Raw genomic sequence first — 25,911 nt, forward strand, 5'->3', positions numbered from 1 at the left:
TTAATCCTGCTGACTAACATTGTTTAATCCTGTTGACTAACAGAGTTTAATCCTGCTGACTAACAGAGTTTAATCCTGCTGACTAACAGAGTTTAATCCTGCTGACTAACAGAGTTTAATCCTGCTGACTAACAGAGTGTAATCCTGTTGACTAACAGAGTTTAATCCTGCTGACTAACAGAGTTTAATCCTGCTGACTAACAGAGTTTAATCCTGCTGACTAACAGAGTTTAATCCTGCTGACTAACAGAGTTTAATCCTGCTGACTAACAGAGTTTAATCCTGTTGATTAACAGAGTTTAATCCTGCTGATTAACAGAGTTTAATACTGCTGATTAACAGAGTTTAATCCTGCTGACTAACAGAGTTTAATCCTGCTGACTAACAGAGTTTAATCCTGCTGACTAACAGAGTTTAATCCTGCTGACTAACAGAGTTTAATCCTGCTGATTAACAGAGTTTAATCCTGCGGACTAACAGAGTTTAATCCTGCTGACTAACAGAGTTTAATCCTGCTGATTAACAGAGTTTAATCCTGCTGATTAACAGAGTTTAATCCTGCTGATTAACAGAGTTTAATCCTGCTGATTAACAGAGTTTAATCCTGCGGACTAACAGAGTTTAATACTGCTGATTAACAGAGTTTAATACTGCTGATTAACAGAGTTTAATCCTGTTGATTAACAGAGTTTAATCCCGCTGATTAACAGGGGTTAAATCCCGCTGACTAACAGAGTTTAATACCGCTGATTAACAGAGTTTAATCCTGCTGACTAACAGAGTTTAATCCTGCTGACTAACAGAGTTTAATCCTGCTGACTAACATTGTTTAATCCTGTTGACTAACAGAGTTTAATCCTGCTGACTAACAGAGTTTAATCCTGCTGACTAACAGAGTTTAATCCTGCTGACTAACAGAGTTTAATCCTGCTGACTAACAGAGTGTAATCCTGTTGACTAACAGAGTTTAATCCTGCTGACTAACAGAGTTTAATCCTGCTGACTAACAGAGTTTAATCCTGCTGACTAACAGAGTTTAATCCTGCTGACTAACAGAGTTTAATCCTGCTGACTAACAGAGTTTAATCCTGTTGATTAACAGATTTTAATCCTGCTGATTAACAGAGTTTAATACTGCTGATTAACAGAGTTTAATCCTGCTGACTAACAGAGTTTAATCCTGCTGACTAACAGAGTTTAATCCTGCTGACTAACAGAGTTTAATCCTGCTGACTAACAGAGTTTAATCCTGCTGATTAACAGAGTTTAATCCTGCGGACTAACAGAGTTTAATCCTGCTGACTAACAGAGTTTAATCCTGCTGATTAACAGAGTTTAATCCTGCTGATTAACAGAGTTTAATCCTGCTGATTAACAGAGTTTAATCCTGCTGATTAACAGAGTTTAATCCTGCGGACTAACAGAGTTTAATACTGCTGATTAACAGAGTTTAATACTGCTGATTAACAGAGTTTAATCCTGTTGATTAACAGAGTTTAATCCCGCTGATTAACAGGGGTTAAATCCCGCTGACTAACAGAGTTTAATACCGCTGATTAACAGAGTTTAATCCTGCTGACTAACAGAGTTTAATACCGCTGACTAACAGAGTTTAATACCGCTGATTAACAGAGTTTAATACTGCGGATTAACAGAGATAATACCGCTGATTAACAGAGTTTAAAACCGCTGACTAACAGAGTTTAATCCTGCGGACTAACAGAGTTTAATCCTGCTGACTAAAAGAGTTTAATCCTGCGGACTAACAGAGGTTAATCCTGCGGACTAACAGAGTTTAATCCTGCGGACTAACAGAGTTTAATCCTGCTGATTAACAGAGTTTAATACCGCTGACTAACAGAGTTTAATCCCGCTGATTAACAGGGTTTAATCCCGCTGACTAACAGAGTTTAATACCGCTGACTAACAGAGTTTAATACCGCTGATTAACAGAGTTTAATACCGCTGATTAACAGGGTTTAATACTGCGGATTAACAGAGTTTAATACCGCTGATTAACAGGGGTTAAATCCCGCTGACTAACAGAGTTTAATACCGCTGATTAACAGAGTTTAATCCTGCTGACTAACAGAGTTTAATACCGCTGACTAACAGAGTTTAATACCGCTGATTAACAGAGTTTAATACTGCGGATTAACAGAGTTTAATACCGCTGATTAACAGAGTTTAAAACCGCTGACTAACAGAGTTTAATACCGCTGACTAACAGAGTTTAATACCGCTGACTAACAGAGTTTAATACCGCTGATTAACAGAGTTTAATACCGCTGACTAACAGAGTTTAATACCGCTGATTAACAGAGTTTAATCCTGCGGACTAACAGAGTTTAATCCTGCGGACTAACAAAGTTTAATCCTGCGGACTAACAGAGTTTAATCCTGCTGACTAAAAGAGTTTAATCCTGCGGACTAACAGAGGTTAATCCTGCGGACTAACAGAGTTTAATCCTGCGGACTAACAGAGTTTAATCCTGCTGATTAACAGAGTTTAATACCGCTGACTAACAGAGTTTAATCCCGCTGATTAACAGGGTTTAATCCTGCTGATTAACAGAGTTTAATCCTGCTGACTAACAGAGTTTAATCCTGCTGACTAACAGAGTTTAATCCTGCTGACTAACAGAGTTTAATCCTGCTGACTAACAGAGTTTAATCCTGTTGATTAACAGAGTTTAATCCTGCTGATTAACAGAGTTTAATACTGCTGATTAACAGAGTTTAATCCTGCTGACTAACAGAGTTTAATCCTGCTGACTAACAGAGTTTAATCCTGCTGACTAACAGTGTTTAATCCTGCTGACTAACAGAGTTTAATCCTGCTGATTAACAGGGTTTAATCCTGCGGACTAACAGAGTTTAATCCTGCTGACTAACAGAGTTTAATCCTGCTGATTAACAGAGTTTAATCCTGCTGATTAACAGAGTTTAATACCGCTGATTAACAGAGTTTAAAACCGCTGACTAACAGAGTTTAATACCGCTGACTAACAGAGTTTAATACCGCTGACTAACAGAGTTTAATACCGCTGATTAACAGAGTTTAATACCGCTGACTAACAGAGTTTAATACCGCTGATTAACAGAGTTTAATCCTGCGGACTAACAGAGTTTAATCCTGCGGACTAACAAAGTTTAATCCTGCGGACTAACAGAGTTTAATCCTGCTGACTAAAAGAGTTTAATCCTGCGGACTAACAGAGGTTAATCCTGCGGACTAACAGAGTTTAATCCTGCGGACTAACAGAGTTTAATCCTGCTGATTAACAGAGTTTAATACCGCTGACTAACAGAGTTTAATCCCGCTGATTAACAGGGTTTAATCCTGCTGATTAACAGAGTTTAATCCTGCTGACTAACAGAGTTTAATCCTGCTGACTAACAGAGTTTAATCCTGCTGACTAACAGAGTTTAATCCTGCTGACTAACAGAGTTTAATCCTGTTGATTAACAGAGTTTAATCCTGCTGATTAACAGAGTTTAATACTGCTGATTAACAGAGTTTAATCCTGCTGACTAACAGAGTTTAATCCTGCTGACTAACAGAGTTTAATCCTGCTGACTAACAGAGTTTAATCCTGCTGACTAACAGAGTTTAATCCTGCTGATTAACAGAGTTTAATCCTGCGGACTAACAGAGTTTAATCCTGCTGACTAACAGAGTTTAATCCTGCTGATTAACAGAGTTTAATCCTGCTGATTAACAGAGTTTAATCCTGCTGATTAACAGAGTTTAATCCTGCTGATTAACAGAGTTTAATCCTGCGGACTAACAGAGTTTAATACTGCTGATTAACAGAGTTTAATACTGCTGATTAACAGAGTTTAATCCTGTTGATTAACAGAGTTTAATCCCGCTGATTAACAGAGTTTAATCCCGCTGATTAACAGGGGTTAAATCCCGCTGACTAACAGAGTTTAATACCGCTGATTAACAGAGTTTAATCCTGCTGACTAACAGAGTTTAATACCGCTGACTAACAGAGTTTAATACCGCTGATTAACAGAGTTTAATACTGCGGATTAACAGAGATAATACCGCTGATTAACAGAGTTTAAAACCGCTGACTAACAGAGTTTAATCCTGTGGACTAACAGAGTTTAATCCTGCTGACTAAAAGAGTTTAATCCTGCGGACTAACAGAGGTTAATCCTGCGGACTAACAGAGTTTAATCCTGCGGACTAACAGAGTTTAATCCTGCTGATTAACAGAGTTTAATACCGCTGACTAACAGAGTTTAATCCCGCTGATTAACAGGGTTTAATCCCGCTGACTAACAGAGTTTAATACCGCTGACTAACAGAGTTTAATACCGCTGATTAACAGAGTTTAATACCGCTGATTAACAGGGTTTAATACTGCGGATTAACAGAGTTTAATACCGCTGATTAACAGGGGTTAAATCCCGCTGACTAACAGAGTTTAATACCGCTGATTAACAGAGTTTAATCCTGCTGACTAACAGAGTTTAATACCGCTGACTAACAGAGTTTAATACCGCTGATTAACAGAGTTTAATACTGCGGATTAACAGAGTTTAATACCGCTGATTAACAGAGTTTAAAACCGCTGACTAACAGAGTTTAATACCGCTGACTAACAGAGTTTAATACCGCTGACTAACAGAGTTTAATACCGCTGATTAACAGAGTTTAATACCGCTGACTAACAGAGTTTAATACCGCTGATTAACAGAGTTTAATCCTGCGGACTAACAGAGTTTAATCCTGCGGACTAACAAAGTTTAATCCTGCGGACTAACAGAGTTTAATCCTGCTGACTAAAAGAGTTTAATCCTGCGGACTAACAGAGGTTAATCCTGCGGACTAACAGAGTTTAATCCTGCGGACTAACAGAGTTTAATCCTGCTGATTAACAGAGTTTAATACCGCTGACTAACAGAGTTTAATCCCGCTGATTAACAGGGTTTAATCCCGCTGACTAACAGAGTTTAATACCGCTGACTAACAGAGTTTAATACCGCTGATTAACAGAGTTTAATCCTGCGGACTAACATAGTTTAATCCTGCTGACTAACAGAGTTTAATACCGCTGACTAACAGAGTTTAATACCGCTGATTAACAGAGTTTAATACCGCTGACTAACAGAGTTTAATACCGCTGACTAACAGAGTTTAATACCGCTGACTAACAGAGTTTAATACCGCTGATTAACAGAGTTTAATACCGCTGATTAACAGAGTTTAATCCTGCGGACTAACAGAGTTTAATCCTGCTGATTAACAGAGTTTAATCCTGTTGATTAACAGAGTTTAATCCTGCTGACTAACAGAGTTTAATCCCGCTGATTAACAGAGTTTAATCCCGCTGATTAACAGAGTTTAATCCCGCTGATTAACAGAGTTTAATCCCGCTGATTAACAGAGTTTAATCCCGCTGACTAACAGAGTTTAATCCCGCTGATTAACAGAGTTTAATACCGCTGATTAACAGAGTTTAATACCGCTGATTAACAGAGTTTAATACCGCTGATTAACAGAGTTTAATACCGCTGATTAACAGAGTTTAATACCGCTGACTAACAGAGTTTAATCCTGCTGATTAACAGAGTTTAATCCTGCGGACTAACAGAGTTTAATACCGCTGATTAACAGAGTTTAATACCGCTGACTAACAGAGTTTAATCCTGCTGATTAACAGGGTTTAATACTGCTGACTAACAGAGTTTAATACCGCTGATTAACAGAGTTTAATACCGCTGATTAACAGAGTTTAATACCGCTGATTAACAGAGTTTAATACCGCTGATTAACAGAGTTTAATACCGCTGACTAACAGAGTTTAATCCTGCTGATTAACAGAGTTTAATACCGCTGACTAACAGAGTTTAATACCGCTGATTAACAGAGTTTAATACCACTGATTAACAGAGTTTAATACTGCTGATTAACAGAGTTTAATACCACTGATTAACAGAGTTTAATACTGCTGATTAACAGAGTTTAATCCTGCTGATTAACAGAGTTTAATACTGCTGACTAACAGAGTTTAATACCGCTGACTAACAGAGTTTAATCCTGCTGATTAACAGAGTTTAATACTGCTGACTAACAGAGTTTAATACCGCTGATTAACAGAGTTTAATACCGCTGATTAACAGAGTTTAATACCGCTGATTAACAGAGTTTAATACTGCTGACCTCTCTGTCTGTAAGAAGAGAGCTGCTTTCTCTTTAATTTATTTACAAAGCAATCTGACAGAACCTCCCTCTATATGTAACATCATTAATTAAGATAACAATCATAAGTTACCAAACCCGTTCACAGGAATGGATAACAGTAATGAGTCAGACAGGATATACTCCAAACACCCGAACAGGCCCTAAACCCAATCATTCGCTGGAGAAAGAAACACAGATTTCACGGAAAGAGATCGGGGTGCCTTGTGAGGATCAGGCAACGAGTGGCTAATCTGCCTTTGCCATGCGTACTGTTAGCCAACGGTCAATCGCTGTAAAATAAATTGGATGAACTGAAAGCCTACCAACGGGACATTAAAAACTGTAATATCTTGTGTTTCACCGAGTCGTGGCTGAACGACGACATTAAGAACATACAGCTGGCAAGTTAGTCTATTGACAGGATAGAACAGCAGCCTCTGGTAAGACACGGGGTGGGGCCCTATACATTTATGTAAACAACAGCTGGTGCACGATATCTAAGGAAGTCTCAAGGTTTTGCTTGCCTGAGGTAGAGTATCTCATGATAAGCTGTAGACCACACTATTTACCTAGAGAGTTTTCATATTTATTTTTTGTAACTGTCTACATACCACCACAGACCGATGCTGTCACTAAAACCGCACTAAATGAGCTGTATTCCGCCATAAGCAAACAGGACGGACATAACCTTCCCGCCCCAGTCCAGTACCTCCAGTGCCGGTACCACGCACCATGCCTACTGTGCGCCTCAGCAGGTCAGAGCTGCCTGCCTGCCCAGCGCCGTCTGAGCTGCCTGCCTGCCCAGCGCAGTCTGAGCTGCCTGCCTGTCCAGCGCCATCTGAGCTGCCTGCCTGTCCAGCGCCATCTGAGCCGCCCGTCTGTCCCGAGCCATCAGAGCCGCCCGTCTGTCCCGAGCCGCTAGAGCCGTCCGTCAGTCCCGAGCCGCCAGAGCCGCCAGCCAGTCAGGAGCTGCCAGAGCCGCCAGCCAGTCAGGAGCTGCCAGAGCCGCCAGCCAGTCAGGAACTGCCAGAGCCGCCCGCCAGTCAGGAGCTGCCCTCCAGTCATGAGCTGCCCTCCAGTCATGAGCTGCCCTCCAGTCATGAGCTGTCCTCCAGTCATGAGCTGCCCTCCAGTCATGAGCTGCCCTCCAGTCATGAGCTGCGCTCCAGTCATGAGCTGCCCTCCAGTCATGCACTGCCCTCCAGTCATGCGCTGCCCTCCAGTCATGAGCTGTCCTCCAGTCATGAGCTGCCCTCCAGTCATGAGCTGCCCTCCAGTCATGAGCTGCCTCTCAGTCCGGAGCTGCCACTCAGTCCGGAGCTGTCATTCAGTCCGGAGCTGCCATTAGTCCGGAGCGGCCATTCAGTCCAGAGCTGCCTCTCTGTCCGGAGCTGCCCTTCAGTCCGGAGTTGCCCCTCTGTCCTGAGCTACCTCTCTGTCTTGAGCTACCTCTCTGTCCTGAGCTATCTCCTAAATCTAGGGGGGACCTTTGTGAAGGTTCCTAGACCAGGGTCGGGGGCGAGGGTCGCCACTCAAAGGACGCTAAGGAGGGGGACAAAGACAATGGTGGAGTGGTGTCCTCGTCCAGCGCCGGAGCCGCCACCGCGGACAGATGCCCACCCAGACCCTCCCCTTGAGTTTTAGGGGTGCGTTCGGAGTCCGCACCTCAGGAGGGGGGTACTGTCACGTTCTGACCATAGTTCTTGTGTGTTGTGCTTGTTTTAGTGTTGGTCAGGACGTGAGCTGGGTGGGCATTCTATGTTGTGTGTCTAGTTTGTCTGTTTCTGTGTTCGGCCTAATATGGTTCTCAATCAGAGGCAGCTGTCAATCGTTGTCCCTGATTGGGAATCATATATAGGTGGCTTGTTTTGTGTTGGGGATTTGTGGGTGGGTGTTTCCTGTCTCTGTGTTTTCTATGCACCAGCAAGGACTGTATCGGTTTGCCACATTTATTATTATTATTTGTTAAGTGTTCACGTTTATCGTTCGTATTAAACATGTTGAGCACTGGCTACGCTGCGTGTTGGTCTGATCCCTGTTACACCCCCTCTTCTAGTGAAGAGAGGGAAGGCTGCCGTTACAGGGGGAGGGTAGGGGAGGGTTGGGATATGGACACTCACTTGGGGGACTTGAGGTCTCTGTGTAGGGGGAGGGGTTGGGGGAGGGTTGGGATATGGACACTCACTTGGGGGACTTGAGGTCTCTGTGTAGGGGGAGGGGTTGGGGGAGGGTTGGGATATGGACACTCACTTGGGGGACTTGAGGTCTCTGTGTAGGGGGAGGGGTTGGGGGAGGGTTGGGGGAGGGTTGGGATATGGACACTCACTTGGGGGACTTGAGGTCTCTGTGTAGGGGGAGGGGTTGGGGGAGGGTTGGGATATGGACACTCACTTGGGGGACTTGAGGTCTCTGTGTAGGGGGAGGGGTTGGGGGAGGGTTGGGATATGGACACTCACTTGGGGGACTTGAGGTCTCTGTGTAGGGGGAGGGGTTGGGGGAGGGTTGGGATATGGACACTCACTTGGGGGACTTGAGGTCTCTGTGTAGGGGGAGGGGTTGGGGGAGGGTTGGGGGAGGGTTGGGATATGGACACTCACTTGGGGGACTTGAGGTCTCTGTGTAGGGGGAGGGGTTGGGGGAGGGTTGGGGGAGGGTTGGGATATGGACACTCACTTGGGGGACTTGAGGTCTCTGTGTAGGGGGGGGGGGGTTGGGAGAGGGTTGGGGGAGGGTTGGGATATGGACACTCACTTGGGGGACTTGAGGTCTCTGTGTATGATCTTGTGGAGGGTAGGGATATGGACACTCATTTGGGGGACTTGAGGTCTCTGTGTAGGGGGGGGGTTGGGGGAGGGTTAGGGTAGGGGAGGGTTAGGGGAGGGTTGGGAAATGGACACTCACTTGGGGGACTTGAGGTCTCTGTGTATGATCTTGTGGAGGTGCAGGTAGTTCATCCCAGAGGCGATCCCTGAGGCCCAGTCCACCAGCAGTCTGGGGGTCACCTTCCTTCCGGCCCTCAGAACCTCATAGAGCTGGCCCTGGGAACAATACTCCATTAAGATACAGTAGCACGGAGCCTGTGTGCACACACCCCTGGAGAGGAGAGAGACAAGAGAGGGAGGAGAGGGAGGAGAGAGAGACAAGAGAGGGAGGAGAGAGAGGAGAAGAGGAGAGGGAGGAGAGGGAGGAAAGGGAGGAGATGAGAGAGAGACAAGAGAGGGAGGAGAGGGACGAGAAGGAGGAGAGAGAGGAGAAGAAGAGAGGGAGGAGAGGAGGAGAAGAGAGGAGAGAGAGACAAGAGAGGGAGGAGAGGGACGAGAAGAGGAGAAGAGAGGATGAGTTACAAAGTAAAAAAGATGTGACACAGTACACCATAATGGTACAACAGCACGGAGCCGGGGTGCACAACAGAAGGGCGATACTGAGAGACATTTAGGGCGGATTTCCTAGACACAGATTAAGCCTAGTACCAGACTGAAAAGCATGTTCAAGTCATATTTTCCATGATTATAGGGTACAACTTCAAATCAGACAACAGCAAAAACTCCTGTAGCAACTCCTCAAACAAACTGCCTGATGAGCTCAGGGAGTTTTCACATATAGTCCTCTTTAAAATATCGGATCTCAGTCCTTTTTAAAGTGAACTCTGGGTAAAAAAAAGCCAAAGAACTCAGTTCTCTTTGTATTCACACTGCTCTTGCCTTTGAATGACGACTCAACTTTTTTTCACTTCACCTATTACCGAGTCCTCTTTGTATTCACATTGCTATGTTTAAAAAGGAATCAAGATATTTTTCCAACATGTACTCTGGGTTTTTACAAAGTGCAGGACAAGCCATTCAATCAGACTGTGTTATCGGACCACTAGATATACCGATTTACATTTTGGAAGATAATAGATTGCATTTAGTTAAAATATGAGACATAATAATTGTAATCAGAAGACACTATTATTAACATGTACATTTGATTGGTAACAGAATAAATAGCAATAGAATAACTGCAGAATAATTCTGTAATTGAATTTGAAATGTACATGTGAGGGGTTATGGCAGTAGTCTAGTGTGAGGGGTTATGTCAGTAGTCTAGTGTGAGGGGTTATGTCAGTAGTCTAGTGTGAGGGGTTATGTCAGTAGTCTAGAGTGAGGGGTTATGTCAGTAGTCTAGTGTGAGGGGTTATAACAGTAGTCTAGTGGGAGGGGTTATGACAGTAGTCTAGTGTGAGGGGTTATAACAGTAGTCTAGTGTGAGGGGTTATGTCAGTAGTCTAGTGTGAGGGGTTATGTCAGTAGTCTAGTGTGAGGGGTTATGTCAGTAGTCTAGAGTAAAGGGGTTATGTCAGTAGTCTAGTGTGAGGGGTTATAACAGTAGTCTAGTGGGAGGGGTTATGACAGTAGTCTAGTGTGAGGGGTTATGTCAGTAGTCTAGTGTGAGGGGTTATGTCAGTAGTCTAGAGTGAGGGGTTATGTCAGTAGTCTAGTGTGAGGGGTTATAACAGTAGTCTAGTGGGAGGGGTTATGACAGTAGTCTAGTGTGAGGGGTTATAACAGTAGTCTAGTGTGAGGGGTTATGTCAGTAGTCTAGTGTGAGGGGTTATAACAGTAGTCTAGTGTGAGGGGTTATAACAGTAGTCTAGTGTGATGGGTTATGTCAATAGTCTAGTGTGAGGGGTTATGTCAGTAGTCTAGTGTGAGGGGTTATGTCAGTAGTCTAGTGTGAGGGGTTATGTCAGTAGTCTAGTGAGGGGTTATGTCAGTAGTCTAGTGTGAGGGGTTATAACAGTAGTCTAGTGTGAGGGGTTATGTAAGTAGTCTAGTGTGATGGGTTATGTCAGTAGTCTAGTGTGAGGGGTTATAACAGTAGTCTAGTGTGATGGGTTATGTCAATAGTCTAGTGTGAGGGGTTATGTCAGTAGTCTAGTGTGAGGGGTTATAGCAGTAGTCTAGTGTGAGGGGTTATAACAGTAGTCTAGTGTGAGGGGTTATGTCAGTAGTCTAGTGTGAGGGGTTATAACAGTAGTCTAGTGTGAGGGGTTATGTAAGTAGTCTAGTGTGGGGTTATGTCAGTAGTCTAGTGTGAGGGGTTATAACAGTAGTCTAGTGTGAGGGGTTATAACAGTAGTCTAGTGTGAGGGGTTATGTCAGTAGTCTAGTGTGAGGGGTTATAACAGTAGTCTAGTGTGAGGGGTTATGACAGTAGTCTAGTGTGAGGGGTTATGTCAGTAGTCTAGTGTGAGGGGTTATGACAGTAGTCTAGTGTGAGGGGTTATAACAGTAGTCTAGTGTGGGGTTATGTCAGTAGTCTAGTGTGAGGGGTTATAGCAGTAGTCTAGTGTGAGGGGTTATAACAGTAGTCTAGTGTGAGGGGTTATGTCAGTAGTCTAGTGTGAGGGGTTATGTCAGTAGTCTAGTGTGAGGGGTTATGTCAGTAGTCTAGTGTGATGGGTTATGTCAGTAGTCTAGTGTGAGGGGTTATGCCAGTAGTCTAGTGTGAGGGGTTATGTCAGTAGTCTAGTGTGAGGGGTTATGTCAGTAGTCTAGTGTGAGGTTATGTCAGTAGTCTAGTGAGGGGTTATGTCAGTAGTCTAGTGAAGGGTTATGTCAGTAGTCTAGTGAGGGGTTATGTCAGTAGTCTAGTGAGGGGTTATGTCAGTAGTCTAGTGAGGGGTTATGTCAGTAGTCTAGTGAGGGGTTATGTCAGTAGTCTAGTGAGGGGTTATGTCAGTAGTCTAGTGTGAGGGGTTATGTCAGTATTCTAGTGTGAGGGGTTATGTCAGTAGTCTAGTGTGAGGTTATGTCAGTAGTCTAGTGAGGGGTTATGTCAGTAGTCTAGTGAGGGGTTATGTCAGTAGTCTAGTGAGGGGTTATGTCAGTAGTCTAGTGAGGGGTTATGTCAGTAGTCTAGTGTGAGGGGTTATGTCAGTAGTCTAGTGAGGGGTTATGTCAGTAGTCTAGTGAGGGGTTATGTCAGTAGTCTAGTGTGAGGGGTTATAACAGTAGTCTAGTGTGAGGGGTTATAGCAGTAGTCTAGTGTGAGGGGTTATAACAGTAGTCTAGTGTGAGGGGTTATAACAGTAGTCTAGTGTGAGGGGTTATAACAGTAGTCTAGTGTGAGGGGTTATGTCAGTAGTATAGTGTGAGGGTTATGTCAGTAGTCTAGTGAGGGGTTATGTCAGTAGTCTAGTGAGGGGTTATGTCAGCAGTCTAGTGAGGGGTTATGTCAGTAGTCTAGTGTGAGGGGTTATGTCAGTAGTCTAGTGAGGGGTTATGTCAGTAGTCTAGTGAGGGGTTATGTCAGTAGTCTAGTGTGAGGGGTTATAACAGTAGTCTAGTGTGAGGGGTTATAGCAGTAGTCTAGTGTGAGGGGTTATAACAGTAGTCTAGTGTGAGGGGTTATAACAGTAGTCTAGTGTGAGGGGTTATAACAGTAGTCTAGTGTGAGGGGTTATGTCAGTAGTATAGTGTGAGGGGTTATGTCAGTAGTCTAGTGAGGGGTTATGTCAGTAGTCTAGTGAGGGGTTATAACAGTAGTCTAGTGTGAGGGGTTATGACAGTAGTCTAGTGTGAGGGGTTATGTCAGTAGTCTAGTGTGAGGGGTTATGTCAGTAGTCTAGTGTGAGGGGTTATGTCCGTAGTCTAGTGAGGGGTTATGTCAGTAGTCTAGTGTGAGGGGTTATAACAGTAGTCTAGTGTGAGGGGTTATAGCAGTAGTCTAGTGTGAGGGGTTATGTCAGTAGTCTAGTGTGAGGGGTTATAACAGTAGTCTAGTGTGAGGGGTTATGACAGTAGTCTAGTGTGAGGGGTTATGTCAGTAGTCTAGTGTGAGGGGTTATGACAGTAGTCTAGTGTGAGGGGTTATGTCAGTAGTCTAGTGTGAGGGGTTATGGCAGTAGTCTAGTGTGAGGGGTTATGTCAGTAGTCTAGTGTGAGGGGTTATGTCAGTAGTCTAGTGTGAGGGGTTATAACAGTAGTCTAGTGTGAGGGGTTATGACAGTAGTCTAGTGTGAGGGGTTATGTCAGTAGTCTAGTGTGAGGGCTTATGTCAGTAGTCTAGTGTGAGGGGTTATGTCAGTAGTCTAGTGTGAGGGGTTATGACAGTAGTCTAGTGTGAGGGGTTATGTCAGTAGTCTAGTGTGAGGGGTTATGGCAGTAGTCTAGTGTGAGGGGTTATGTCAGTAGTCTAGTGTGAGGGGTTATGTCAGTAGTCTAGTGTGAGGGGTTATAACAGTAGTCTAGTGTGAGGGGTTATAACAGTAGTCTAGTGTGATGGGTTATGTCAATAGTCTAGTGTGAGGGGTTATGTCAGTAGTCTAGTGTGAGGGGTTATGTCAGTAGTCTAGTGTGAGGGGTTATGTCAGTAGTCTAGTGTGAGGGGTTATAACAGTAGTCTAGTGTGAGGGGTTATGTAAGTAGTCTAGTGTGGGGTTATGTCAGTAGTCTAGTGTGAGGGGTTATAACAGTAGTCTAGTGTGAGGGGTTATGTCATTAGTCTAGTGTGAGGGGTTATAACAGTAGTGTAGTGTGGGGTTATGTCAGTAGTCTAGTGTGAGGGGTTATGTCAGTAGTCTAGTGTGAGGGGTTATGTCAGTAGTCTAGTGTGAGGGGTTATAACAGTAGTCTAGTGTGAGGGGTTATTGAAGTAGTCTAGTGTGGGGTTATGTCAGTAGTCTAGTGTGAGGGGTTATAACAGTAGTCTAGTGTGAGGGGTTATGTCAGTAGTCTAGTGTGAGGGGTTATAACAGTAGTCTAGTGTGGGGTTATGTCAGTAGTCTAGTGTGAGGGGTTATAGCAGTAGTCTAGTGTGAGGGGTTATGTCAGTAGTCTAGTGTGAGGGGTTATAACAGTAGTCTAGTGTGAGGGGTTATAACAGTAGTCTAGTGTGAGGGGTTATGTCAGTAGTCTAGTGTGAGGGGTTATGACAGTAGTCTAGTGTGATGGGTTATGTCAGTAGTCTAGTGTGAGGGGTTATAACAGTAGTCTAGTGTGAGGGGTTATGACAGTAGTCTAGTGTGAGGGGTTATGTCAGTAGCCTAGTGTGAGGGGTTATGTCAGTAGTCTAGTGTGAGGGGTTATGTCAGTAGTCTAGTGTGAGGGGTTATGACAGTAGTCTAGTGTGAGGGGTTATGTCAGTAGTCTAGTGTGAGGGGTTATGGCAGTAGTCTAGTGTGAGGGGTTATGTCAGTAGTCTAGTGTGAGGGGTTATGTCAGTAGTCTAGTGTGAGGGGTTATAACAGTAGTCTAGTGTGAGGGGTTATAACAGTAGTCTAGTGTGATGGGTTATGTCAATAGTCTAGTGTGAGGGGTTATGTCAGTAGTCTAGTGTGAGGGGTTATGTCAGTAGTCTAGTGTGAGGGATTATAACAGTAGTCTAATGTGAGGGGTTATGTCAGTAGTCTAGTGAGGGGTTATGTCAGTAGTCTAGTGAGGGGTTGTGTCAGTAGTCTAGTGAGGGGTTATGTCAGTAGTCTAGTGTGAGGGGTTATGTCAGTAGTCTAGTATGAGGTTATGTCAGTAGTCTAGTGAGGGGTTATGTCAGTAGTCTAGTGAGGGGTTATGTCAGTAGTCTAGTGAGGGGTTATGTCAGTAGTCTAGTGAGGGGTTATGTCAGTAGTCTAGTGTGAGGGGTTATGTCAGTAGTCAAGTGAGGGGTTATGTCAGTAGTCTAGTGAGGGGTTATGTCAGTAGTCTAGTGTGAGGGGTTATAACAGTAGTCTAGTGTGAGGGGTTATAGCAGTAGTCTAGTGTGAGGGGTTATAACAGTAGTCTAGTGTGAGGGGTTATAACAGTAGTCTAGTGTGAGGGGTTATAACAGTAGTCTAGTGTGAGGGGTTATGTCAGTAGTCTAGTGTGAGGGGTTATGTCAGTAGTCTAGTGAGGGGTTATAACAGTAGTCTAGTGTGAGGGGTTATGACAGTAGTCTAGTGTGAGGGGTTATGTCAGTAGTCTAGTGAGGGGTTATGTCAGTAGTCTAGTGTGAGGGGTTATGTCCGTAGTCTAGTGTGAGGGGCTATGTCAGTAGTCTAGTGTGAGGGGTTATAACAGTAGTCTAGTGTGAGGGGTTATGGCAGTAGTCTAGTGTGAGGGGTTATGTCAGTAGCCAAGTGTGAGGGGTTATGTCAGTAGTCTAGTGTGAGGGGTTATGTCAGTAGTCTAGTGTGAGGGGTTATGACAGTAGTCTAGTGTGAGGGGTTATGTCAGTAGTCTAGTGTGAGGGGTTATGGCAGTAGTCTAGTGTGAGGGGTTATAACAGTAGTCTAGTGTGAGGGGTTATGTCAGTAGTCTAGTGTGAGGGGTTATGTCAGTAGTCTAGTGTGAGGGGTTATGTCAGTAGTCTAGTGTGAGGGGTTATGGCAGTAGTCTAGTGTGAGGGGTTATGTCAGTAGTCTAGTGTGAGGGGTTATGTCAGTAGTCTAGTGTGAGGAGTTATGTCAGTAGTCTAGTGTGAGGGGTTATGTCAGTAGTCTAGTGTGAGGGGTTATGTCAGTAGTCTAGTGAGGGGTTATGTCAGTAGTCTAGTGTGAGGGGTTATGTCACCATGATAGGACAATAAATAAATAAGATGTATAATTCATTCTAGAAAGTATATCCATCATCTGAACAACATTGAAAGCTCTCTCACACCCCTGCTCACAGCAATACATTGGTTCTGGGATATGCAACCATTTCAGGGTTGTGGACCTACTTCAAGCTGATGATGTTGGGTCATTCAGGGTTAGTGGACCTACTTCAAGCTGATGATGTTGGGTCATTCAGGGTTAGTGGACCTACTTGAAGCTGATGGTGTTGGGTCAGTGTTAGGGGTAGTGGACCTACTTCAAGCTGATGATGTTGGGTCAGTGTTAGGGGTAGTGGACCTACTTCAAGCTGATGATGTTGGGTCAGTATTAAGGGTAGTGGGCCTACTTCAAGCTGATGATGTTGGGTTAGTGTTAGGGGTTGTGGCCCTACTTCAAACTGATGATGTTGGGTTAGTGTTAGGGGTTGTGGCCCTACTTCAAACTGATGATGTTGGGTTAGTGTTAGGGGTTGTGGACCTACTTCAAACTGATGATGTTGGGTCAGTGTTAGGGGTTGTGGACCTACTTCAAGCTGATGATGTTGGGTCAGTGTTAGGGGTTGTGGACCTACATCAAGCTGATGATGTTGGGTCAGTGTTAGGGGTTGTGAACCTACTTGAAGGCGATGATGTTGGGTCAGTATTAGGGGTTGTGGACCTACTTGAAGCCGATGATGTTGGGTTAGTATTAGGGGTTGTGAACCTACTTGAAGCTGATGATGTTGGGTTAGTATTAGGGGTTGTGAACCTACTTGAAGCCAATGATGTTGGGTTAGTATTAGGGGTAGTGAACCTACTTGAAGCCGATGATGTTGGGTTAGTATTTGGGGTAGTGAACCTACTTGAAGCTGATGATGCTGGGTTAGTATTAGGGGTAGTGAACCAACTTGAAGCTGATGATGTTGGGTTAGTATTAGGGGTAGTGAACCTACTTGAAGCCGATGATGTTGGGTTAGTATTAGGGGTTGTGAACCTACTTGAAGCTGATGATGTTGGGTTAGTATTATGGGTTGTGAACCTACTTCAAGCTGATGATGTTGGGTTAGTATTAGGGGTAGTGAACCTACATGAAGCCGATGATGTTGGGTTACTATTTGGGGTAGTGAACCTACTTGAAGCCGATGATGTTGGGTTAGTATTAGGGGTAGTGAACCTACTTGAAGCTGATGATGTTGGGTCAGTATTAGGGGTTGTGAACCTACTTCAAGCTGATGATGTTGGGTCAGTGTTAGGGGTTGTGGACCTACTTCAAGATGATGATGTTGGGTCATTCAGGGTTAGTGGACCTAATTGAAGCTGATGATGTTGGGTCAGTATTAGGGGTAGTGGACCTACTTCAAGCTGATGATGTTGGGTTAGTGTTAGGGGTAGTGGACCTACTTCAAGCTGATGATGTTGGGTCAGTGTTAGGGGTTGTGGACCTACTTCAAGCTGATGATGTTGGGTCAGTGTTAGGGGTTGTGGACCTACTTAAAGCTGATGATGTTGGGTCAGTATTAAGGGGTTGTGGACCTACTTCAAGCTGATGATGTTGGGTCAGTGTTAGGGGTAGTGAACCTACTTCAAGCTGATGATGTTGGGTCAGTGTTAGGGGTTGTGGACCTACTTCAAGCTGATGATGTTGGGTCAGTGTTAGGGGTTGTGAACCTACTTGAAGGCGATGATGTTGGGTCAGTATTAGGGGTTGTGGACCTACTTAAAGCTGATGATGTTGGGTTAGTACTAGGGGTTGTGGACCTACTTCAAGCTGATGATGTTGGGTCAGTGTTAGGGGTTGTGGACCTACTTAAAGCTGATGATGTTGGGTCAGTGTTAGGGGTAGTGAACCTACTTGAAGCCGATTATGTTGGGTTAGTATTAGGGGTTGTGAACCTACTTGAAGCTGATGATGTTGGGTTAGTATTAGGGGTTGTGAACCTACTTGAAGCCGATGATGTTGGGTTAGTATTAGGGGTAGTGAATCTACTTGAAGCCGATGATGTTGGGTTAGTATTTGGGGTAGTGAACCTACTTGAAGCTGATGATGTTGGGTTAGTATTAGGGGTAGTGAACCTACTTGAAGCTGATGATGTTGGGTTAGTATTAGGGGTAGTGAACCTACTTGAAGCCGATGATGTTGGGTTAGTTTTAGGGGTTATGAACCTACTTGAAGCCGATGATGTTGGGTTAGTATTAGGGGTAGTGCACCTACTTGAAGCCGATGATGTTGGGTTAGTATTTGGGGTAGTGAACCTACTTGAAGCTGATGATGTTGGGTTAGTATTAGGGGTTGTGAACCTACTTGAAGCCGATGATGTTGGGTTAGTATTAGGGGTTGTGAACCTACTTGAAGCTGATGATGTTGGGTTAGTATTAGGGGTTGTGAACCTACTTGAAGCTGATGATGTTGGGTTCGTATTAGGGGTTGTGAACCTACTTGAAGCTGATGATGTTGGGTTCGTATTAGGGGTTGTGAACCTACTTGAAGCCGATGATGTTGGGTTAGTATTAGGGGTAGTGAACCTACTTGAAGCTGATGATGTTGGGTTAGTGTTAGGGGTTGTGAACCTACTTGAAGCTGATGATGTTGGGTTAGTATTAGGGGTTGTGAACCTACTTGAAGCCGATGATGTTGGGTTAGTATTAGGGGTAGTGAACCTACTTGAAGCCGATGATGTTGGGTTAGTATTAGGGGTAGTGAACCTACTTGAAGCTGATGATGTTGGGTCAGTATTAGGGGTTGTGAACCTACTTCAAGCTGATGATGTTGGGTCAGTGTTAGGGGTTGTGGACCTACTTCAAGATGATGATGTTGGGTCATTCAGGGTTAGTGGACCTAATTGAAGCTGATGATGTTGGGTCAGTATTAGGGGTAGTGGACCTACTTCAAGCTGATGATGTTGGGTTAGTGTTAGGGGTAGTGGACCTACTTCAAGCTGATGATGTTGGGTCAGTGTTAGGGGTTGTGGACCTACTTCAAGCTGATGATGTTGGGTCAGTGTTAGGGGTTGTGGACCTACTTAAAGCTGATGATGTTGGGTCAGTATTAAGGGGTTGTGGACCTACTTCAAGCTGATGATGTTGGGTCAGTGTTAGGGGTAGTGAACCTACTTCAAGCTGATGATGTTGGGTCAGTGTTAGGGGTTGTGGACCTACTTCAAGCTGATGATGTTGGGTCAGTGTTAGGGGTTGTGAACCTACTTGAAGGCGATGATGTTGGGTCAGTATTAGGGGTTGTGGACCTACTTAAAGCTGATGATGTTGGGTTAGTACTAGGGGTTGTGGACCTACTTCAAGCTGATGATGTTGGGTCAGTGTTAGGGGTTGTGGACCTACTTAAAGCTGATGATGTTGGGTCAGTGTTAGGGGTAGTGAACCTACTTGAAGCCGATTATGTTGGGTTAGTATTAGGGGTTGTGAACCTACTTGAAGCTGATGATGTTGGGTTAGTATTAGGGGTTGTGAACCTACTTGAAGCCGATGATGTTGGGTTAGTATTAGGGGTAGTGAATCTACTTGAAGCCGATGATGTTGGGTTAGTATTTGGGGTAGTGAACCTACTTGAAGCTGATGATGTTGGGTTAGTATTAGGGGTAGTGAACCTACTTGAAGCTGATGATGTTGGGTTAGTATTAGGGGTAGTGAACCTACTTGAAGCCGATGATGTTGGGTTAGTTTTAGGGGTTATGAACCTACTTGAAGCCGATGATGTTGGGTTAGTATTAGGGGTAGTGCACCTACTTGAAGCCGATGATGTTGGGTTAGTATTTGGGGTAGTGAACCTACTTGAAGCTGATGATGTTGGGTTAGTATTAGGGGTTGTGAACCTACTTGAAGCCGATGATGTTGGGTTAGTATTAGGGGTTGTGAACCTACTTGAAGCTGATGATGTTGGGTTAGTATTAGGGGTTGTGAACCTACTTGAAGCTGATGATGTTGGGTTCGTATTAGGGGTTGTGAACCTACTTGAAGCTGATGATGTTGGGTTCGTATTAGGGGTTGTGAACCTACTTGAAGCCGATGATGTTGGGTTAGTATTAGGGGTAGTGAACCTACTTGAAGCTGATGATGTTGGGTTAGTGTTAGGGGTTGTGAACCTACTTGAAGCTGATGATGTTGGGTTAGTATTAGGGGTTGTGAACCTACTTGAAGCCGATGATGTTGGGTTAGTATTAGGGGTAGTGAACCTACTTGAAGCTGATGATGTTGGGTTAGTGTTAGGGGTTGTGAACCTACTTGAAGCTGATGATGTTGGGTTAGTATTAGGGGTTGTGAACCTACTTGAAGCTGATGATGTTGGGTTAGTATTAGGGGTTGTGAACCTACTTGAAGCTGATGATGTTGGGTTAGTATTAGGGGTTGTGAACCTACTTGAAGCTGATGATGTTGGGTTAGTATTAGGGGTTTTGAACCTACTTGAAGCTGATGATGTTTAGTTAGTATTATGGGTTGTGAACCTACTTGAAGCCGATGATGTTGGGTTAGTATTAGGGGTTGTGAACCTACTTGAAGCTGATGATATTGGGTTAGTATTAGGGGTTGTGAACCTACTTGACGCTGATGATGTTGGGTTAGTATTAGGGGTTGTGAACCTACTTGAAGCTGATGATGTTGGGTTAGTATTAGGGGTTGTGAACCTACTTGAAGCTGATGATGTTGGGTTAGTATTAGGGGTTTTGAACATACTTGAAGCTGATGATGTTTAGTTAGTATTATGGGTTGTGAACCTACTTGAAGCCGATGATGTTGGGTTAGTATTAGGGGTTGTGAACCTACTTGAAGCTGATGATATTGGGTTAGTATTAGGGGTTGTGAACCTACTTGACGCTGATGATGTTGGGTTAGTATTAGGGGTTGTGAACCTACTTGAAGCTGATGATGTTGGGTTAGTATTAGGGGTTGTGGACCTACTTGAAGCTGATGATGTTGGGTTAGTATTAGGGGTTGTGAACCTACTTGAAGCTGATGATGTTGGGTTAGTGTTAGGGGTAGTGAACCTACTTGAAGCTGATGATGTTGGGTTAGTATTAGGGGTTGTGAACCTACTTGAAGCTGATGATGTTGGGTTAGTGTTAGGGGTTGTGAACCTACTTGAAGCTGATGATGTTGGGTTAGTATTAGGGGTTGTGAACCTACTTGAAGCTGATGATGTTGGGTTAGTGTTAGGGGTTGTGAACCTACTTGAAGCTGATGATGTTGGGTTAGTATTAGGGGTTGTGAACCTACTTGAAGCTGATGATGTTGGGTTAGTGTTAGGGGTTGTGAAACTACTTGAAGCTGATGATGTTGGGTTAGTGTTAGGGGTTGTGAACCTACTTGAAGCTGATGATGTTGGGTTAGTGTTAGGGGTTGTGAACCTACTTGAAGCTGATGATGTTGGGTTAGTGTTAGGGGTTGTGAACCTACTTGAAGCTGATGATGTTGGGTTAGTGTTAGGGGTAGTGAACCTACTTGAAGCTGATGATGTTGGGTTAGTGTTAGGGGTTGTGGACCTACTTCAAACTGATGATGTTGGGTCAGTGTTAGGGGTTGTGGACCTACTTCAAGCTGATGATGTTGGGTCAGTGTTAGGGGTAATGAACCTACTTCAAGCTGATGATGTTGGGTCAGTGTTAGGGGTTGTGGACCTACTTCAAGCTGATGATGTTGGGTTAGTACTAGGGGTTGTGGACCTATTTAAAGCTGATGATGTTGGGTTAGTACTAGGGGTTGTGGACCTACTTCAAGCTGATGATGTTGGGTCAGTGTTAGGGGTTGTGGACCTACTTAAAGCTGATGATGTTGGGTCAGTGTTAGGGGTAGTGAACCTACTTGAAGCCGATTATGTTGGGTTAGTATTAGGGGTTGTGAACCTACTTGAAGCTGATGATGTTGGGTTAGTATTAGGGGTTGTGAACCTACTTGAAGCTGATGATGTTGGGTTAGTATTAGGGGTAGTGAACCTACTTGAAGCCGATGATGTTGGGTTAGTATTAGGGGTTGTGAACCTACTTGAAGCTGATGATGTTGGGTTAGTATTAGGGGTTGTGAACCTACTTGATGCTGATGATGTTGGGTTAGTGTTAGGGGTTGTGAACCTACTTGAAGCTGATGATGTTGGGTTAGTATTAGGGGTTGTGAACCTACTTGAAGCTGATGATGTTGGGTTAGTGTTAGGGGTTGTGAAACTACTTGAAGCTGATGATGTTGGGTTAGTGTTAGGGGTTGTGAACCTACTTGAAGCTGATGATGTTGGGTCAGTGTTAGGGGTTGTGGACCTACTTCAAGCTGATGATGTTGGGTCATTCAGGGTTAGTGGACCTACTTCAAGCTGATGATGTTGGGTCAGTATTAGGGGTAGTGGACCTACTTCAAGCTGATGATGTTGGGTTAGTGTTAGGGGTAGTGGACCTACTTCAAGCTGATGATGTTGGGTCAGTGTTAGGGGTTGTGGACCTACTTCAAGCTGATGATGTTGGGTCAGTGTTAGGGGTTGTGGACCTACTTAAAGCTGATGATGTTGGGTCAGTATTAAGGGGTTGTGGACCTACTTCAAGCTGATGATGTTGGGTCAGTGTTAGGGGTAGTGAACCTACTGCAAGCTGATGGTGTTGGGTCAGTGTTAGGGGTTGTGGACCTCCTTCAAGCTGATGATGTTGGGTCAGTGTTAGGGGTTGTGAACCTACTTGAAGGCGATGATGTTGGGTCAGTATTAGGGGTTGTGGACCTACTTAAAGCTGATGATGTTGGGTTAGTACTAGGGGTTGTGGACCTACTTCAAGCTGATGATGTTGGGTCAGTGTTAGGGGTTGTGGACCTACTTAAAGCTGATGATGTTGGGTCAGTGTTAGGGGTAGTGAACCTACTTGAAGCCGATTATGTTGGGTTAGTATTAGGGGTTGTGAACCTACTTGAAGCTGATGATGTTGGGTTAGTATTAGGGGTTGTGAACCTACTTGAAGCCGATGATGTTGGGTTAGTATTAGGGGTAGTGAATCTACTTGAAGCCGATGATGTTGGGTTAGTATTTGGGGTAGTGAACCTACTTGAAGCTGATGATGTTGGTTTAGTATTAGGGGTAGTGAACCTACTTGAAGCTGATGATGTTGGGTTAGTATTAGGGGTAGTGAACCTACTTGAAGCCGATGATGTTGGGTTAGTTTTAGGGGTTATGAACCTACTTGAAGCCGATGATGTTGGGTTAGTATTAGGGGTAGTGAACCTACTTGAAGCCGATGATGTTGGGTTAGTATTTGGGGTAGTGAACCTACTTGAAGCTGATGATGTTGGGTTAGTATTAGGGGTTGTGAACCTACTTGAAGCCGATGATGTTGGGTTAGTATTAGGGGTTGTGAACCTACTTGAAGCTGATGATGTTGGGTTAGTATTAGGGGTTGTGAACCTACTTGAAGCTGATGATGTTGGGTTCGTATTAGGGGTTGTGAACCTACTTGAAGCTGATGATGTTGGGTTCGTATTAGGGGTTGTGAACCTACTTGAAGCCGATGATGTTGGGTTAGTATTAGGGGTAGTGAATCTACTTGAAGCTGATGATGTTGGGTTAGTGTTAGGGGTTGTGAACCTACTTGAAGCTGATGATGTTGGGTTAGTATTAGGGGTTGTGAACCTACTTGAAGCCGATGATGTTGGGTTAGTATTAGGGGTAGTGAACCTACTTGAAGCTGATGATGTTGGGTTAGTGTTAGGGGTTGTGAACCTACTTGAAGCTGATGATGTTGGGTTAGTATTAGGGGTTGTGAACCTACTTGAAGCTGATGATGTTGGGTTAGTATTAGGGGTTGTGAACCTACTTGAAGCTGATGATGTTGGGTTAGTATTAGGGGTTGTGAACCTACTTGAAGCTGATGATGTTGGGTTAGTATTAGGGGTTTTGAACATACTTGAAGCTGATGATGTTTAGTTAGTATTATGGGTTGTGAACCTACTTGAAGCCGATGATGTTGGGTTAGTATTAGGGGTTGTGAACCTACTTGAAGCTGATGATATTGGGTTAGTATTAGGGGTTGTGAACCTACTTGACGCTGATGATGTTGGGTTAGTATTAGGGGTTGTGAACCTACTTGAAGCTGATGATGTTGGGTTAGTATTAGGGGTTGTGGACCTACTTGAAGCTGATGATGTTGGGTTAGTATTAGGGGTTGTGAACCTACTTGAAGCTGATGATGTTGGGTTAGTGTTAGGGGTAGTGAACCTACTTGAAGCTGATGATGTTGGGTTAGTATTAGGGGTTGTGAACCTACTTGAAGCTGATGATGTTGGGTTAGTGTTAGGGGTTGTGAACCTACTTGAAGCTGATGATGTTGGGTTAGTATTAGGGGTTGTGAACCTACTTGAAGCTGATGATGTTGGGTTAGTGTTAGGGGTTGTGAACCTACTTGAAGCTGATGATGTTGGGTTAGTATTAGGGGTTGTGAACCTACTTGAAGCTGATGATGTTGGGTTAGTGTTAGGGGTTGTGAAACTACTTGAAGCTGATGATGTTGGGTTAGTGTTAGGGGTTGTGAACCTACTTGAAGCTGATGATGTTGGGTTAGTGTTAGGGGTTGTGAACCTACTTGAAGCTGATGATGTTGGGTTAGTGTTAGGGGTTGTGAACCTACTTGAAGCTGATGATGTTGGGTTAGTGTTAGGGGTAGTGAACCTACTTGAAGCTGATGATGTTGGGTTAGTGTTAGGGGTTGTGGACCTACTTCAAACTGATGATGTTGGGTCAGTGTTAGGGGTTGTGGACCTACTTCAAGCTGATGATGTTGGGTCAGTGTTAGGGGTAATGAACCTACTTCAAGCTGATGATGTTGGGTCAGTGTTAGGGGTTGTGGACCTACTTCAAGCTGATGATGTTGGGTTAGTACTAGGGGTTGTGGACCTATTTAAAGCTGATGATGTTGGGTTAGTACTAGGGGTTGTGGACCTACTTCAAGCTGATGATGTTGGGTCAGTGTTAGGGGTTGTGGACCTACTTAAAGCTGATGATGTTGGGTCAGTGTTAGGGGTAGTGAACCTACTTGAAGCCGATTATGTTGGGTTAGTATTAGGGGTTGTGAACCTACTTGAAGCTGATGATGTTGGGTTAGTATTAGGGGTTGTGAACCTACTTGAAGCTGATGATGTTGGGTTAGTATTAGGGGTAGTGAACCTACTTGAAGCCGATGATGTTGGGTTAGTATTAGGGGTTGTGAACCTACTTGAAGCTGATGATGTTGGGTTAGTATTAGGGGTTGTGAACCTACTTGATGCTGATGATGTTGGGTTAGTGTTAGGGGTTGTGAACCTACTTGAAGCTGATGATGTTGGGTTAGTATTAGGGGTTGTGAACCTACTTGAAGCTGATGATGTTGGGTTAGTGTTAGGGGTTGTGAAACTACTTGAAGCTGATGATGTTGGGTTAGTGTTAGGGGTTGTGAACCTACTTGAAGCTGATGATGTTGGGTTAGTGTTAGGGGTTGTGAACCTACTTGAAGCTGATGATGTTGGGTTAGTGTTAGGGGTAGTGAACCTACTTGAAGCTGATGATGTTGGGTTAGTGTTAGGGGTAGTGAACCTACTTGAAGCTGATGATGTTGGGTTAGTATTAGGGGTTGTGAACCTACTTGAAGCTGATGATGTTGGGTTAGTATTAGGGGTTGTGAACCTACTTCAAGCTGATGATGTTGGGTTAGTATTAGGGGTAGTGAACCTACTTGAAGCTGATGATGTTGGGTTAGTATTAGGGGTTGTGAACCTACTTGAAGCTGATGATGTTGGGTTAGTATTAGGGGTTGTGAACCTACTTGAAGCTGATGATGTTGGGTTAGTTTTAGGGGTAGTGAACCTACTTGAAGCTGATGATGTTGGGTTAGTATTAGGGGTTGTGAACCTACTTGAAGCTGATGATGTTGGGTTAGTATTAGGGGTTGTGAACCTACTTGAAGCTGATGATGTTGGGTTAGTATTAGGGGTAGTGAACCTACTTGAAGCTGATGATGTTGGGTTAGTATTAGGGGTTGTGAACCTACTTGAAGCTGATGATGTTGGGTTAGTATTAGGGGTTGTGAACCTACTTGAAGCTGATGATGTTGGGTTAGTATTAGTGGTTGTGAACCTACTTGAAGCTGATGATGTTGGGTTAGTATTAGGGGTTGTGAACCTACTTGAAGCTGATGATGTTGGGTTAGTATTAGGGGTTGTGAACCTAC

General features: G+C 44.0%; 1 protein-coding gene across 1 annotated transcript in view; it reads right to left on the bottom strand.

Annotated features, from left to right (window-relative positions):
• Nucleotides 1-25,911, bottom strand: part of map3k13 (mitogen-activated protein kinase kinase kinase 13) — a 158,715-nt gene that overhangs the window by 55,537 nt on the left and 77,267 nt on the right. The window contains exon 4 of the mRNA XM_071341929.1: nucleotides 9,104-9,295. Within this exon, the coding sequence (XP_071198030.1) occupies nucleotides 9,104-9,295 (192 nt within the window). The remainder of the gene's footprint in view (nucleotides 1-9,103; nucleotides 9,296-25,911) is intronic.

The sequence above is a fragment of the Salvelinus alpinus genome, chromosome 14 (assembly GCF_045679555.1).
Source record: "Salvelinus alpinus chromosome 14, SLU_Salpinus.1, whole genome shotgun sequence".
Lineage (NCBI taxonomy): Eukaryota > Metazoa > Chordata > Actinopteri > Salmoniformes > Salmonidae > Salvelinus > Salvelinus alpinus.